This window comes from Ambystoma mexicanum, chromosome 2q, assembly GCF_040938575.1.
Source record: "Ambystoma mexicanum isolate Mex_15411 chromosome 2q, UKY_AmexF1_1, whole genome shotgun sequence".
Taxonomy (NCBI): Eukaryota; Metazoa; Chordata; class Amphibia; order Caudata; family Ambystomatidae; genus Ambystoma; species Ambystoma mexicanum.
The window spans coordinates 154,433,532-154,450,478 of record NC_090924.1 but is presented as its reverse complement, the minus strand read 5'-3'; the positions used below and the strand labels follow the sequence as shown (position 1 = coordinate 154,450,478).

The 16,947-nt window shown below is 49.9% G+C and overlaps 1 protein-coding gene across 1 annotated transcript in view; it reads left to right on the top strand.

Moving 5' to 3' along the window:
• ARF1 (ARF GTPase 1) overlaps positions 1-16,947 on the top strand; it is a 184,121-nt gene that overhangs the window by 161,288 nt on the left and 5,886 nt on the right. The window contains exon 4 of the mRNA XM_069647077.1: positions 12,477-12,601. Within this exon, the coding sequence (XP_069503178.1) occupies positions 12,477-12,601 (125 nt within the window). The remainder of the gene's footprint in view (positions 1-12,476; positions 12,602-16,947) is intronic.

Sequence of the window (16,947 nt, the reverse complement as noted above, 5' to 3'; positions counted from 1 at the left end):
CATTAACTGGGATGTTGACGATAATGTAGTGATCAGGCCATGCACAAAGGAGATTCGAGATTATATTGATATTACAGTTTAGATCAGCTACCCAGTACAGTGTTTTCCCCTTAGTGTGGGTGGGTTCGCAAATGCAATGTGAGAAGCCTAGGTTAGAAGGAGTACTGGCAATGTCCAAGGCATTGTGGTCATTAGGGTCTAGTAGGCCAAGGTTAAGGTCACCTAGTGTTTAAGATTTGGGAGTCAGTCTTTGTTTTATCTACAAGGATGGCAATAATGTCATCGGTAAAAGTAGTGAGAGGACCTGGTGGTCTAAAGATGAGGTGCAGGGTGGCAGTGGTGTTGGGGGAGATAGTGAGTTTAACAGACAGTGATTCGGCTGAGGGGGAACTGTAAATTGGCCATGGTTCTCAGGTTAATGTCTTTATGAATAAAGGCGGCAACACCACCACCTTTGGATAGGTTGGAGTTGCGGTCACATTTAGTGATGGAATATCCACTGGGAATGGTGAGAGCGAGGAGTGGGCCTGAAGCTGCATGTAGCCAGGTCTGTGATGGCGATGAAGTCAAGCTCTTGTGTGGAGGTGAGATTGGCGATGTCAAGAGCGTGTGCCGGGAGGGATCTGGCATTGATGAGAGCGCCTTTGATCTTGTTTTTTGGGCGGGTATTTAGGCTGCTGGAGCGTAATGGGGAGGTGCTGCTTTAGTTTGTGAGAGTTGGGAGATTGGTAAGGTGTGCATTGGAGTCTGGATCTGAGTCTATATTTTCTCATGTGAAGTGTGCATGGTTGGTCGGGTGTGGATTTGGACGTAAAAAATGTTCTAGCCAGAGGGCTGGGGAGTTCAGGTGAGGGGGCCAACGGGGTGTTAGGAGTACCTAACACGTTGGGTGTTACAAGTAGGGGCGTTGGGTGAGACAAGCCTGCCGGTGGGCACGCTGTAGTGACGAAGGCATGATGTCGCTTTTGTGTGGTGGGCAGAAGGCAAAGTGTTGTGATTGGGTGTCTCGATGATGGTAGGAAGGGGTGTGCGGAGTGCTACAGTGATGGGTTAGTAAACAGGCCAATGTGAGTATCTTGACTAATAGTTCAGGGATGCAGCGGAAAATGAGGTGCAACCGCATAATGATAAAGGTAGCAGTGCAGGTCTAGGTGATTAAACACTGTTGGCGCGATCAAGTAGGGAGATGAAGAGGAATATATATGTGAGTACTTGTGGAGTGAGGGCATGCAATACGTTGTAGCAGTGACGATGCACACCGTCTCGGACATAATTCAAAAAGTGCAGTTAAATCAGAGTTTGGCGCACATAGCAATCGTGATAAATTCAACCTCGATGGCATCGATATCAGGTGGCGATTAGAAGTGGAAGCTAAGGTATGACAATGGTACAGCACGTTATCTCAGCGGCATGTATCATGTACAAGCACGTCAGGACATTTTGTCACAGAAACAGCGATGTAAAAAGGGAGACCAGTTAACAAAATGTGATGGGCGCTATGACAAATGGCACAGCATGGTGAGACGGTGACAGAAAAGAAGGCTACCGTAGATTATGGTGCGAGGCAAGTATTAACATAGGCAACACAGGGACTGCTAAAAACATTAGGTATTGAATGTTAGTGTTGCGTTGGAAGTAAATTGCATGTCATTGCGAACCGCGGATCTGCAGTGCAAGGTGCCAAAGTATCAAGGCAGTACAAAATCCAAAAATTACCTTAAGGAAAGCAACCATATGAGAGGGTATAGTGAATATAATGGCGCAGACAAAAGTATCAAGGTGTCAAGCGCAGTGCTGTGCTCAATGGGATAAGGTGCACGAAAGAGGTGCGAGGTCATGGGCATGCAAGTGTACCTATCTTTAAGAGAGGGTACTTGGATTGGAGTCATGATCAATGATTGAACATGAGTCTCTGACCCGACAAGTAGCGGGGTGTGGATTGGTAGCACAGTTCTGCAGACAGTATATGGCGGCCGGACAGAGTTCTAGGGCCTGGGGTCTGGCAGTTCTGGACAGGCTTGGGACAGGAAATGAGCCTTATTTTCGTGGGCCTTACTGGAGTGGCGCCGGCTTCGCCTGTCGGTTAGTGATTGGTGAGGATAAATGATGCAGCAACCAATAAGGAAACCTGCTGGGGTCTCTGGCGAATTTGTGATGAAGATAAGGTTTCAAAGAATGCTGGCAGCCATCTTAGACTATGGTCGCCCTTGTGGCGGTCAGTGGCCAGGTAAGTATCATCAGAGAAAAGAGCATAACAGCTACAGAGCAGGCTGTACTGATGAGGGGCAAGTTGCCTTGATAAGTCAAGTTGGATGCTGATGGCGGTCTGTCTCTTCAGAAATAATTAAAATACAATGGAGAAATACTGCAGGTGTAGGGGGCCAGTTGGCTTACCTCGCAAAATGCTGAATGCCGGCTCCTGCAGTGTTTGTAGCTCCTGCACGGCTAGAGTATAACTGTGTGTTATCACAAAAGTAGTTATAGGTTTTTACTGTACCTAGATTGTGTTCTATTCACAAAATATATATTGTCCAGTTGACTGATGTGATTTGTTGCTGAGCGTCACAGGACAACTGGTAGGCTCTACTACCCTTGAATTACTGAATGTAATCTAACAGTAACCATTGGTTTTTACCCCCCAAGAATAGGTGTGACCTTAAGCTACTGTTGGGGTGTCCCAAATAAGGTTGTATGCTTTGCTCTGTGTACCTTCAAGCATAGTGTTGTGTTTTTTATAATTGTGGTTACATATAATATGATCGTTCTGATTTCCTCCAGGATTTATCTGGGCCTACTTCTATTTAAATAAACCGTTTATTTTTTACAATAGTGTTTCATTGTTTCTTTGGACCATTTGTATTATAATTTCATTTGTACTGATTCTACAGCCCTCTCTCCTTCTTAAGATGAGCCTGGCTGCTCTGTCTACGCCACCAACGAACTTGGGGGTGTACAGGCTTATACAAAGAGTGGAGTCTTGTACAGTCTCAGTTGAATGGTTTTGATGAAGTTTGGTAGAATGTCGACAAACTGTCCTAACACCCAACTTGTCTCGCGGTCCTTCAGTTTCCCACTGATGAAGCAGATGGGGTGTTCCCCGCCTTTCTTGTCCAGTTTACTCAAAACTGCACTTATCCCTGTTAGTCATCTGTTTGTGCAATGATAGATTGGTTGTAGTTAGGAGCTCTCGCTTTCTTCAGTTCAAAAGCCTTTGTGCACTCCTCATTCCACCTGACCACCTTGGGGAATTTGGGTGAGATCACCACATTCAAGGGTGAAGCCATGATCCCATAGTTATCTATGAAGTTCCTGTAATACCCAGTCAGATCTAGGAATGCTCTTACCTGGGTCTGAGTAATAGGGGTGGCCCAGTCTTGTAAAACGTTTATGGTGCTAGGCAATGGCCTTATTTCACCTCCTCCTAACTCATGTCCAAGGTAGACCACTTTACTCTAACCAATTTGACATTTACTCACCTCATGGTGCCAGAGCCTGCAAAACATATCCTATGTGGTGAAGTTGCTCTTCACAAGTGGGGCTGAACACTGAAATGTCATCCAAGTATGTCATGCAGAAGTCCTCTAACCCATTCAGAACTTGATTTACCATCCTCTGAAATGTAGCAGGTGCATTTTTGAGTCCAAAAGGCATAACCTTAAACTGGTAGAGGCCTCCTGGCAAGGATAATGCAGTTTTCTCCTTGGCATGGTCTTTCAGAGCTATTTGCCAATAGCCTAAGGTCAGGTCAAATGTACTGAGGAACTTGGCTGAAACAAGTTTGTCCATCAGCTCATCTGTCCTGGGTAAAGGATGGGCATCAGTCGTGGTGACTGTATTAAGAGCGCTATAGTCTACACAGAATCTCAATTATTTGGTTCCTGCTTTTGTTGCTAGTACAACTGGACTAGCCCATGGATTTGTAGATTGTTCAGTAACCCCAAGATCAAGCATCTTCTTGACCTCTTCCTTTATGTGGAATCTTATATGATCTCACATTCTGTAACCCCTGCTTTTGACAGGGAGACTGTCACCAGTGAGAATGTCATGCTTTCCCTAAGGGGTAAAGCCTGGTTTCAGTGAAAACAGAGAAGCAAACTGATTCAGCACAGCCTTGCACTCCTCCTGTTGCAGAGTCAAATCTGAAGGGAGTTTTACTCCAATTGTCTCATCTGAAGGTTGTCCCTTGAAGGGATCAGGCAGAGGCTCACTCTCGTCCTCTTGACCAGAGGCTAGAAGCAAAGCTCCTACTTCTGGTCTGGAAACATAAGCCTTCAGACGTTTAGTGTGATAGACCATAGGGGCCTCCTTGGGATTGCCCAAGTCCACTAAATAATTGACCTCCAAGTTTACCCACAATCTTGAAGGGTCCAATCCATTTGTCCTGTAAGGCCCTCTGCCTTGTAGATACCATAACCAAAACAAGCTGGTCTGGCGTACTTGGTCATGCCAATGTTTGACCAGAGCCTGACGTGCTTTCAGGTTATCTGAAGCTTCTGTCATCATGAGTGCCATCCTCTTCCTGAGGCCTAGCACATAGTCCGTGGCTCTCAATGGCTTTTGAGAAGGAGCACTCTCCAACCCTTTTTTCCTCAGGGCCAAAGGGCCTCTGACTGGATGGCCATAAAGAAGTTCAAAGGGGCCAAACCCAACCCCTGCTGGAGGGACTTATTTATAAGCCGAGAGAAGGCATGGCAGTAGAATGTCACACTTTCTTCTAAGGGGTTCCCCTAAAGCACCTATCATGCTATTCATAAACCTCTCCACCAACCCATTGGTTTGGGGATAGTAGGCTGTTGGGAACTTGTAAGTCACTCCACAGTTCTTCCAAATGGTCTGCATATAGTGGGACATAAATTTGAATCCCCTGTCAGAGAGGCCTTCCTTAGGAAAACCTACCATGGTAAAGATACCAAGGAAGGCCTAAGCAGTTAGTTATCATAAGTATGGCTTCAGGATACCTGGTAGCATGGTCTACCACAACCATTATAAATTGGTTGCCTGAAGAAGTTGAAGGGTCTAGGGGACCAACAATGTCAATCCCCACACTCTCAAAAGGGACTCTCACTAAAGGTGCCACATTCTTGGACCCCCCCATCTTGCCAGATGTCTGCCAAGTGTGGCAGCTCTTACAGAATTTCTCTACACCAGCCCCCATCTTGAGCCAGTAGAAGTACAGAGATAACCTCTTTGGTCCTCTTGAAACTCAAGTGGCCAGAGGAATCTCGTGCCAACTGTAGAAACTTCTGCCTCGCCTCCTGGGGCACTAACAGTCTCCTGTAGTCCCCTGGGGTGGATTCAGTTGGTTCACTGTGGTGGCGGCCATCCTCCCAGTAAAGCCTTCTTCCCTGGCTCTTGCCCTTCTAGCTGGCAGACCTTCTAGAGAGGGACACTCTTTTTGTCCTCTGCTGAAGTCTGCCCTAAGGGGTCCACCTTCTGCAAGTAAAGTCTGCAGCTCAGGATGGTCTCTAGGATCCAGATCACCAACGCAGGGAAGGTTTTCTTCCAGCTCTGTTACCAGTAGCTATCTCTACAGAGTTTGGTTGGTCTTCCCACTCAGCCTCAGCTGGGGAAGGGCTCACTGGGGTGACCTGGGACAGTCCTCTCAGGGATGTCCTTGTCCTGTGAACAGTTAAAGGTTGGATACCTTTCTTGCTCCCAGATACCTTGGATTTCTCCTTTGTCTTTCATTTTCTTGGAAATAGAAGGGTGGCCTTCCTCTGGACTTGGAGGTATTAAAAATATCCTCAAACGGAGTCTCAAGGTTGCATCTCTGGCCAATTTTGTTTGCTCCTGCTTCTTTTTGCTGGGAGACTTCGGGGTACTGTTTTCAAATCATTTCCCAACAGGACTCTTCCTGGCGCTTCATTCTGTACACATGTTATTACACTGGATGGGAGCTGGCCAGTAAAGACCCCGTTCTGAGCTTCCCCATAGGTTAGGAGGCCCACCACCCGCCCTTATAGGTGCTAATGAGTTAAGTAAATAGACAAACTATCATAGCAAATGTGCTTTTCTCCAGCATGGGGTCTGGCATGGATTCACATGCTCATGAATATTCCCCGTCGTCAGGCTGGGAATCCTCGGTAAAGAAAAAACCAGTATCAGTTTCGTTTCTGATCTGTCTTTCGTAGTAATAACCAATCACTGGTCTCTGCGTCATACTGACCACAGCCAATGACTGCCCTCTACCTAAGCACCGCCTCTGGCAGCCATCTTCAGATTTTTACCGCACGTTCATGTGTTGGGATCCTCGTGCTATTGCTCTCGAGCGTTAGTGCTATTTTTCGCGCTTTTTCACAAAAAACTTCAATTCTTTCGGTCAAAAGAGCCTCAAGCTCCACCGATCCTACATCCGATCAACGGGGACCCGTGTCGGATTCGTCTGTGCCCCTCAAGGGTGAAGATTTCGTCGAGCTACACTTCGGAGGACTCCAGAAGCTTCTCAGGCCCGGTCTCGGAGATGGCCCAGGAGAAGGGAAGCTCGACGCCCGGAAAGCTGTTCAGGGTCTGCCCTGGATGCCAGCTGCAGAACGTCTTTAAGGAAGACGAACACTCTTTCTGCCTTTACTGCCTTCATGAGGACAAAACGCACGTGGAGAAGGACTGTGCGTTTTGCGGCAACATGTCGGAACGGACCATGAAGGACCGTCATCGTCTCGCCAACTGGCTGGAGGGTAAGAGCCCGTCTGGCGAGAAGAAGAAGAAATCCGAGCGGTCTTCTAAGACCTTTGAGGGCGCCCCGGCGACGGGGGCCCAACATAAGGCCAAGCACCGCGAGTCCGCTGGCACCGGGAGCGCCGAACGGTCGGGCTCTCCGGGCGCCAGGCAGGGCGCACCTTCCCCGGCACCATCAACCACGAGCCAACGCTCTGGGTCGGGTAAGAGGAAGGCCGAGCACCCGGCGAAGCTCCTGGAGAGGCCCCGGTCGAGCTCTAAGGCAGAGGAGGAGCGTGGCAGTGCCCCCTCCCTCAAGGATAAGGCGGTGAGCGCACCTAAGGTGGTGAAGGCCTTGATCCATCCGACCAAGCCCTCTATCGAAACTGTCGCGGCGGCCCTGGCTCAGCCTGTGGAGGCTGCGCCAGTGGTGGCGACCTCAGGGCCCAGAATCTCCCTGCCTCCTCGGAGGGAGTCTTCTTTTGTGCCCATCGATAGGACCCCCGTGAAACCCTCCGTGGGGAAGAAGGGGGGGCAGGGCGTCGTCGTAGATTCGGCCTCAACCTCAGAAGAGGAGCTGATCGAGGTCTTAAGCCACGGCCTAGGCGTGGAACAAGGCCAGCCCGTCGGAATGGACCCCGACGCGGGTGACGACGACGACATCGTCGAGGATACCGACGGGGCCCCTGCTCGCCCGTCGGATTCCCCTCTGCCAGCGCCGCGAGACAACTCGGCGGCCATTTTGTTGGCCATACAGTCCTTATGCATCCGAGATAAGGACGAGGCTACCGTTACCGATGGAGGAACCTCTCCCGTCGGGGGATCCAGAACCGGGACCTTCTGGTGTTCCCCCTACCAAGAAAAGAAGGATCCATCCTCCACCTCCTTTTCAACCGTCGCGCCCCGTCCAGCCCTCCTCCCCGTCCACCCGAGGGGATGATACGGGGACTGACACGGCAGCGACGGGTACGGACGACGAGGCATACGACGAGGATTTTCCGTCGTCGCCCCCCACCAGGGCTTCTCCGCCCGACGAGATCGGATCTTTCCACTCCATGATCTCCAGGGCTTCCGAGCTTTTCCAACTCTGCCCTGAGGAGAAGAAAAAGGAAGGCTTCCTTTATCAGCGGCGCGAGGCCAAGAGGAAGACGGTCCTCGCAGTGCCTCTGTTGGACGACATTTGGGATGAGGGCCTTTCCCTCCTCAAGAACCCTTCCACTACGCCAGCTAGAAGAGACCGGTACGAGAAAAAGTACCGGGTCCCGGACACGGCCCCCCTATGCCTCCGGGCGCAGCCTACCCCGGACTCCGTCGTCTCTGCGGCAGCCAGGAAGAAAGCGGGGGGGGGGGGGGTGCGGCCTCCACATCGACTTCCCCGCCGGACGGCGAGGGAAAGAAATTGGATGCTATGGGACGTAGTCATCTCGTCGGCAGCGACGACGATTAAAGCGGCCAACGCCTTGGCTATCGTGGCCCGCTACGACAGGGAGCTCTGGTACAAGATAGCTCCCCTGCTGGATTTTCTGCCGGACGACAAGAGGGCGGAGGCCCTTGAGATCCTCCAGGAAGGTGAAGTGGCTTCGGACCACGCCTTCACCGTGGCGACGGACATCGCCGACACTGGGTTCCGCCAGCTGGGCAACGGTGTTTGCCTTCGACGTCGTGGATGGCTCAAAGCTACGGACTTTCGGCAGGACGTCCAGACCAGAGTCCTGGACATGCCCTTCGACGGGAACAACCTGTTTGGGAAGACAGTGGACGATTCCCTTCAGGCCATCAAGGCGGATACTGAGACGGCCCGGGCCCTTGGAGTCCTGCAGCAACGACGGACGCCCTTTCGGAGCGCCGGAGGCAAGGGCGCCTCCTAAGGTTCCGGCGGCGGTTTCGCTTCCTACCGTCAAGCGGCCCGCTCGTCGTCGCAAGAGGCCTACAGAGGACGAGGCAAGTCTAGCGGACCCCGCCGTCGTCGCCAAGGAGGTCAAGGCGGCAAGGCCGCGTCCAAGCAGGATTGAACCGGCCGTGGGGTCGGGCCCCCACCGAAGCACCCCGGTGGGAGGCCGGCTGGCGGGCTTCGTCAGCGTGTGGGAGTCCATCTCCACCGACCGTTGGGTGCTGGACGCCCTGGCCCGGGGCCACGCGCTCGAGTTTCAAAGAAGGTGCCCGCGCGTCCCCCCCGTGGCCAGGAAAGAACTTCACGTCCCTCAACTTCTCCTGGAGGTAAAGGCGATGCTCAGAAAGGGCGCCATCGAACTCGTCCCAAAGAGGCTTCGGGGCTCCGGAGTCTACTCGCGATACTTCCTCGTGAAGAAGAAGACGGGAGGATGGCGCCCCATCCTTGACCTGCGACGGCTGAACAAGTTCATCAAGGCGCAGAAGTTCCGGATGGTCACCCTCCAGCACGTCCTGGGTCAACTGGAGGAAGGAGACTTCCTATCGTCGTTGGATTTGGAGGATGCCTACTTCCACATTCCCATCCTAAAGGGGCACCGAAAATTCCTCAGGTTCGTGGTCCAAGGGCGTCATTACCAGTTCAAAGCCCTTCCCTTCGGACTACGGTCGGCACCCAGGGTATTCACCAAGTGCCTCGCACCGGTGGTGGCGCAGCTGCGCCGCGAGGGGATTCACGTCTACCCCTACCTGGACGACTGGCTCATCCGCGCCAAGACGAAGGAGCTCGCCGTGGTCCACACGGCAAGGACCGTCCAACTCCTCACGGACCTGGGATTCTCCGTGAACTACGCCAAATCCCACCTGGTGCCCGCGCAAGTCGCACTGTTTCTGGGAGCGAGGCTCGACACAGTGTCCCTTCTGGCCTCCCCGTCGGAGGAGAGGACCAGGACCATCTTGGGCAAGGTGCAACGGATGTTGGTGGCCGACGCGGCCAAAGTGAGATCCATCAAGTCCCTCCTCGGGATGATGTCTTCCTGCATCTACCTCATTCCCATGTGCAGGCTCCGGATGCGCCCGTTGCAAGAATTCCTGGATGCGCGCTGGATCCAGACGACGGGCAGCTTCGAGGAAAGGATCAAGCTCGACGAGAGTTTCCGACGAGCGATACGGTGGTGGGGCACCCGCGCGCATCTGACGGCGGGCATGGACTTCCAGACCCCAGCCCACCAGGAGACTGTGACCACGGATGCCTCCCTGGAAGGGTGGGGAGCGCACACCGAAAATCTGCACGCGAGGGGACTCTGGCTCCCGACGGAGAAGTCCCTGCATATCAACGTCCTGGAGCTCCGTGCAGTGTTTTGGGCCCTCAGGTCCTTCCTTCCGTCCCTCAAGGGCAAGGTGGTGAGGATCTTCACCGACAACACCACCACCATGTTTTACATCAGGAAACAGGGCGGAACCAGGTCCCCAGCGCTGTCCAAGGAGGCGCAGGACCTGTGGCATTGGGCCGTCGCCCAAGGGATTTTTCTGGTGCCGTTTCATCTGGCAGGGATAAAAAACACCATCGCCGACTCACTCAGCAGGGAGCTGCGCTCGTGCCACGAGTGGGAACTACGGCAGGATCTGGTGGATCGCCTCTTCCGACGGTGGGGCACACCCCAGATCGACCTGTTCGCGACGGCGACGAACACCAAGTGCCGGAGGTTCGCCAGCAGGTTTCCCCAGACGAGGAGCATGGGCGATGCTTTCTCGTTCCCCTGGGAGGGCCTGTTCCTCTACGCGTTCCCTCCCTTGCCTCTGCTAATCCGGCTCGTCAACCAGCTCAAGAGGTCACGGTGCAGGATGATCCTCGTCGCACCTGCGTGGCCGAGGCAGATATGGTTCCCGGACCTTCTGGACTTGTCAGCGTCCCCGCCGATCAAGCTGCCGGCGGACGCGGATCTACTCTCCAGGGAAGGAGGCGCCATCCTCCACCACGACCCGAAGTCGCTGAACTTGCAGGCCTGGCTCCTGCAGCGCTAGAGTTTGGAGGATACGACATACCGGCCGATTGCAGAGAGGTTCTTGCAAAGGCCAGGGCGTCCTCGACTCTTAAATGCTACGGACACAAATGGAAGAGGTTCTCTGTCTGGTGCCACGCACAGAAGATTAACCCTCTACGGATTACGGCTCCCCAAGTACTGCCGTACCTGCTGACGCTGGCCAAAGCTGGTTTGGCACACGCGTCCATCAAGATTCATCTTGCTGCGATCTCCCGATACACCAGAACCACGGGGCGGACGTCCTTGTGGTCTCATCGTCTGGTGAAAGAGTTCATGAAGGCACTGTTCAGATCGTTCCCGCCGGTGAAGGCTCCGGCCCCGGCGTGGGAGCTCAACGTGGTGCTGACCAAGCTCATGGGACCTCCGTTGGAGCCTCTGCACTCGGCCCCGTTGAAGTTTCTATCGTGGAAAACAGCTTTTCTTGTGGCCATCACCTCCGCACGACGAGTGGGAGAGATCCAGGCCCTTTCCTGCAAGGCCCCGTACTTGACTTTCCACGACACGAGGGTAGTGCTCAGGACGCACCCCTCCTTCATGCCCAAGGTACCGTCGGACTTCCATCTCAACGAACCCTTGGTGTTACCTGTGTTCTTCCCGTCGCCTTCGTCGCCGGCTGAGAGGACTTTGCACTCGCTGGATGTAGCTAGAGCGCTGAAGTTCTACGTGGACCGCACGAAGGGGTTTCGGAAGACGTCGCAACTCTTTGTGAACTTTGGACCTGTCAATCAGGGGAAGGCTCTCTCGAAGGCTTCCATCTCCAGATGGCTCTCCGGCTGTATCATGTACTGTCACCGGTTGGCAAACCGACCGCTGCCTGGCCGTCCGAGAGCCCATTCCACCAGAGCGATCGCAGCTACCACGGCGTTCCTATCTGGTGTGCCCCTGCTGGACATATGCAGGGCTGCTACGTGGAGGTCGACGCACACCTTCACGAAATTCTACTGCGTCGACCGGGATTCCAGGGAGGAGTCCAGGGTCGGCCAAGCAGTGCTGCGCAACCTGTTCGCCTGAGGTGAGCCTGGTGAGGAGGTAAGATGCTTAATGTTGAGTTGATGTGATGCTTAATGTTGAGCCTTTGCCACCTCCCGTGGTTGTGCATGTGTGTACTGCTATGTATTCTTTATTCATGAGCATGTGAATCCATGCCAGACCCCATGCTGGAGAAGGAACAAGTTACTTACCTGTAACTGTTGTTCTCCAGCATGGGTCTGGCATGGATTCACATGCGAACCCTCCCGCCTACCCCTCTGCGGCTCTTCACTTGGTCATACTGCCACTTCACGTGCTTCCAAATCTGAAGATGGCTGCCAGAGGCGGTGCTTAGGTAGAGGGCAGTCATTGGCTGTGGTCAGTATGACGCAGAGACCAGTGATTGGTTATTACTACGAAAGACAGATCAAAAACGAAACTGATACTGGTTTTTTCTTTACCGAGGATTCCCAGCCTGACGACGGGGAATATTCATGAGCATGTGAATCCATGCCAGACCCATGCTGGAGAACAACAGTTACAGGTAAGTAACTTGTTCCTTATTTTGTAGTCCAAGCAAGGTTGTCTTCACAAGTTAAGCCTTTTAATTGCAATTTGATTAAACTAGAGTGGGTTTGACATGAGCATGTATTGGATGTGAAAAAGTAAACAGTTTAAGATTTTCCCATGATTTAGCTTTCTCATCGGTGTGCTAAATAGGTTGTTGCTGTGGGGCGGTCTTCTCGGAGTCGAGGTGTCTTGTTGAAATAAATCTTGAATTCAGACTACAGTTTTCCCGTCTGCTTTTGAAGACAATGTTCAGAACCCAGTCATTAGCAGTAGTTACTGACTTAATTCTGATTTGCTTAGAGGTCAGTCACAATATCTATGTACTCATTTTATTTCTTTTTTACCCAATAGGTTTGATTTTTGTGGTGGACAGTAATGATCGAGAACGAGTAAATGAGGCTCGCGAGGAATTGATGAGAATGTTGGCAGAAGATGAACTTCGAGATGCAGTCTTATTAGTTTTTGCTAACAAACAGGTAGGTGCCACAAATAACCAGAAACCAATGTCACATGAGTTGTGGGTTTGTAAAATGCTGGCGAAAAAGCACATTGCAGCATTATGCCTGTCTTCAGCAGCATTTACATGAACGTTTGCCGTCAAATACAGACTTGTAAAGAAATGTAGTAAACCATTGTTAAGACCACTCTTCATTATATGGGTAAAACCAAACACTCGCTCACCAGCATAAAGCAAAGGAGGTGCCACTATATGCTGAAAGCTTTGTTGTGCCTAGGGGTTAGAATCACTTGTAATAGTAAAGTAACGTGTGGTTTCTGTTTGAAAATCGAAGCCCGGCAAGCAGCTTATTATTTCATAATGAGCCCTGTTTAAAAGGCAACGTCAGTGCATGGTGTAATAGCTAGCTCTATGCCCTCAAAGCATACGATCAGGGAAGGTGTAATGATACCTGTGTGCATTAACTCACTGTACACAATCCTTATATCTTGCTGTTTACGTTTTTTATGCATTAAAGGCTGTCCGGTGCTTTCGTATTCTTTGCATCGTTCCCCTTTCACTTGATACTTTTGTTCTGTGTTTCATTATCATACTATTACATTCTCATTTTTAGACCTACGTTGGTACTCCAACCTCTTTCCACATTTATTACACAACCTTCCTTTGTTTCTCCACATCAAAGGAAAATGTACTACTTAAATGCACAGTGGCGCTGATTTCCTGATGTGATTTTGGCACAATGAGCAGTTAACATTTAAAGGGTATCTACCGTCTTTCCTTTTAGAACGTGACTGCATGAAGCAATTCCCTGGATAAGTATTGTATTGGTGCTATATGAATATTTAAGCAGTCTTTGATGCCGAGATTAATTTTTAGCGTCAAACGTTGAACTTTACAAGACTCGGTTCCACAGTTGAAATTAAATATACCAGCCACACTAAATTCCGGTAGTTGCTTTCACCAGTTACTTAGTACTATATGAAGCTAGGAAAGAATCTTTGTTTTAGCTGCCAGTCATTCACCAATAATAATGGCACAACCTCCTTTATATAATTTTCAATACGCAGACCAATGCAGAGTATACTATTCCTCTCTGCAAGATCATTAACTACTTCTATTTATTTAGAGGGTTTATGTAGCACAGGCCTTGTACCAAAGCACAAATCAGAGTTGGGGGTGCTAGATGTAGCAATAATCACGACGCAATTGTAAAAAGGTGACTATCAAGGAAACCAAATATAACATTTAAATGTGAGCAAAGCACACTGTATTCCATTTTTCATTACAAATATAATGGCGGGGACAATGCTAATATTGCAGAACTCAGTATGAAACATTGTAAGTGACCCAAACGTATTAGATTTGCCAATTTTCTTTTTTTAGCGTGTATGCTTGCATGGTGAGAAATGGGCCTGGCTAGCGGCACTCACCTGTAGCATGCAAGTTTTTTTTACCATAAACTACAACCTTATTCACAGTTCCATTTTATTTGGGTTCTGTTGATCTATATTTGCACTTTTCATAATTTTCAAGACCATGCATTACTACAAAATCTTCGCATCGAAGGAGTGCAGTAGAATTGCACTGGTGGCTATGACTAATGTGCTGGATCAATATGCATAAGGCCCTTATCCAAGGGCTGCCTTGTTGGACCAACTGATTAAATAAAACTTCAAAGCGTAGGTGAGATTGCTCCTCCTTCCCCCTGTATCCCACCAGTACTAGAATTCCATTTCAGAAGATCTTTTTTTGGATCTGCCCCTTTAGAGGACTTTCATTGACCCATCTTGGGTTCTGGAAACCTTTGTTTAATGCCATTTTCACAATTGTATGTTGCATTGCTGCATCAATGTACTTCTTCCCGAAAGATTTGTAGCCACCAAGATGTAATCTCGTCGAAGATGTGGGATATGCTGTGCAAAGTGGTGACAGCTTGAGGAAATGGTATTCCGATCTCCATCCTCTAGCCACACAGACACCCACACGAATAGAAAGCTTCACTCCCATATTATTTCAGCGTGGGCTTTGTCCTATTTAAATGTACTATTCTATACCAGCCCACCAGTACACCAGATATTGCAGGGGAAGGTGGAAACATAAACCAGAGACGAGGACAGACATAATAACATGGGAGCAGTATGGTGGATGAAGTACTGAATTAAGGATGGAGGGGTGGTGGAAAAGTGCTGTAGGGTTGTCTGTGAGGGGTAGGGAGAGAGGAAAACGGGGTGATGCAGTGGCTTAGTGTGCTAGGTAATGGGTTCTTCATAAAGGAAAGATTTGAGGTTGGATTTAAATAGTGGTATAGTTGTGGTAAGGAGAGAGAGATTTTCCGATGCCACGTTTATTCTTGGCCCTTTGTTTCTTAAATACCCAGCCAATCTGGTGACTGGCGGAGGAAGTACAAAGCGATAAAGGTTGAAAAGTGTGTGGACCGCTAAGTTTTGGACTTTGTCCACAGGTGAAGAAGCATAGTTGGGAAGGCCATAGAGGAGACTCGCACAGTAGTCTGATCTAGAAAGGACTAAGGAGATTAGCTGTTTAACAGTATTGAACGGAAGATAACCAATTTTTCTGATATTGAGGAGGTTGTCTGGCTGCAGATGGAGAACGAAAAATTGTTTAATGGGTCAAAGATAATAATTTATTATTTAGCATTTAAATGGCACTACGAACCCTCACGTTTTTGATTGCTGCTTATTACCACCCACAGTGTGGTGCTCATTTATCGACCTCGGAAGGATGAAAGGCTGAGTTTGGCCCTACCTGGATTCAAACCTGCATCAACGGGCTCTGCTCGGATGTCAAAGCAAGCGTCCTACTCGCTGTGGTACGAGCGGAAGCAGAATAAGGAAGGTAGTTGCAGAGGGAGGAGAGGAAGAGATGACCGGTTTGGCTGGGAAGTGTAGAATTTCCATCTTGGTGGAGTTGATCATGAGCGAGTGAGACCCCATCCAATATTTGATGGCAGAGAGACAGTTTAACACTCAACAGCTCGTTGGATAAGGAGTGAAAGGAAAAGATCTGAGTGTCAACAAAGTTGATTGGAGAAGCCGTAAGAGATCAGGGTGCCAAGAGCTGAAGTATAGAGCGTGAAGAGGTAAACCAAGCACTAACCCTTGGTGAACACCAACAGTAAGGGTGGTAAATGGGGAGATACAGCTGTTCCGCGACACCTGAAAGTGTTTGGGGGGCAAGGTATGAAGCAAACCAAGCGAGGGCCTTGTTTCTGATGCTAAGAGATAATGTAGAGAGCAGGTCAGAAACCTGATCGGCAGCAGAGGATGAGAAGAATAAGGATAGATGAAAGGTTTGCATGCCCAGGGAAAGAGATTAAGTGCTGACATTGAGGGACCTATCTTGGTAGAATGCAGAGGTTGTCCATTGAATAGTAACCGCTCTAGGATTTTTGATTACTGTGGCTGAAGAGACAGTGCAAAAGTTGGCAGGACATTTAGGGATCTATACCAGGTTTCTTAAGGAGAGGGATGACTGTAGTAGTCTTATAAGATGAGGGGAGGTGGCATTGTGAAGGGGAGTTGAAGAGGGAAGTAGGATGTAGTGCAACCCTGGGAGCTGTGTGCTTCACAATGTTCGGGGTCAATGGGGACACACGAACTGTTATTTGGAGGAGTAGGGCAAGAATCTCTTCAGGGTTGGTGGGGGCATCGGAAGACCTAGTAGCGGGAGAGGGCAGAAGTGGTTGAGAGAAGTGAGCAGCATTTGAGGATAGAAGGTAATTTGTGGGAGTATTGTGAATGGTAGAAATTATAGAAGCAAGGTAAAGACCAAGATCATTTGCAGAAAGAGTAGAGGAGATGGAGGTAGGTTTAGGAGGTGAGAGAGTTGAGAATTTTGGAGGCGATTTGGTTGGGAGAATTGAGACGAAATGAGATACAAGTCACGTTTGGCAGAGTCCAGAGTAGAGGAATAGCTTTGAAGAGGTGTGAGATAGTTGGGAGATCAGAGGAATGCCTTGACCTTTGCCAAGTTCAAAGCTTTTTCCACATCGTTGTTTTCCTGGTGCGAATGAGGTGTAATCGAGCGCCATGGAGGGGAGGATTTAGGAGTGAGATGAGAAGGGAGCATAAAGAGCAGTGTTCAAGTTAGTGGGCTTCTTCAGTGGATGGGAAGGTGAGTTCAGTATAAGAGGAGAGTGGTGTAGGTCAGAGAGTTTGGAGGAGGCAAGCTTGCGATTAGTAATAGTTGTAGTAGATGGAGAGAATGATGGAGTGGAGATTGAGGCACAGATGAGTCATCAGAGGGAGAAGACAGGGTGGAGATATTAGAGGTGGACATATGAGAATGAGGTCGTGAGTTTCGATTTAAATGGGTGGGCAGAGAGTGGATAGATGAGCGGTTAAG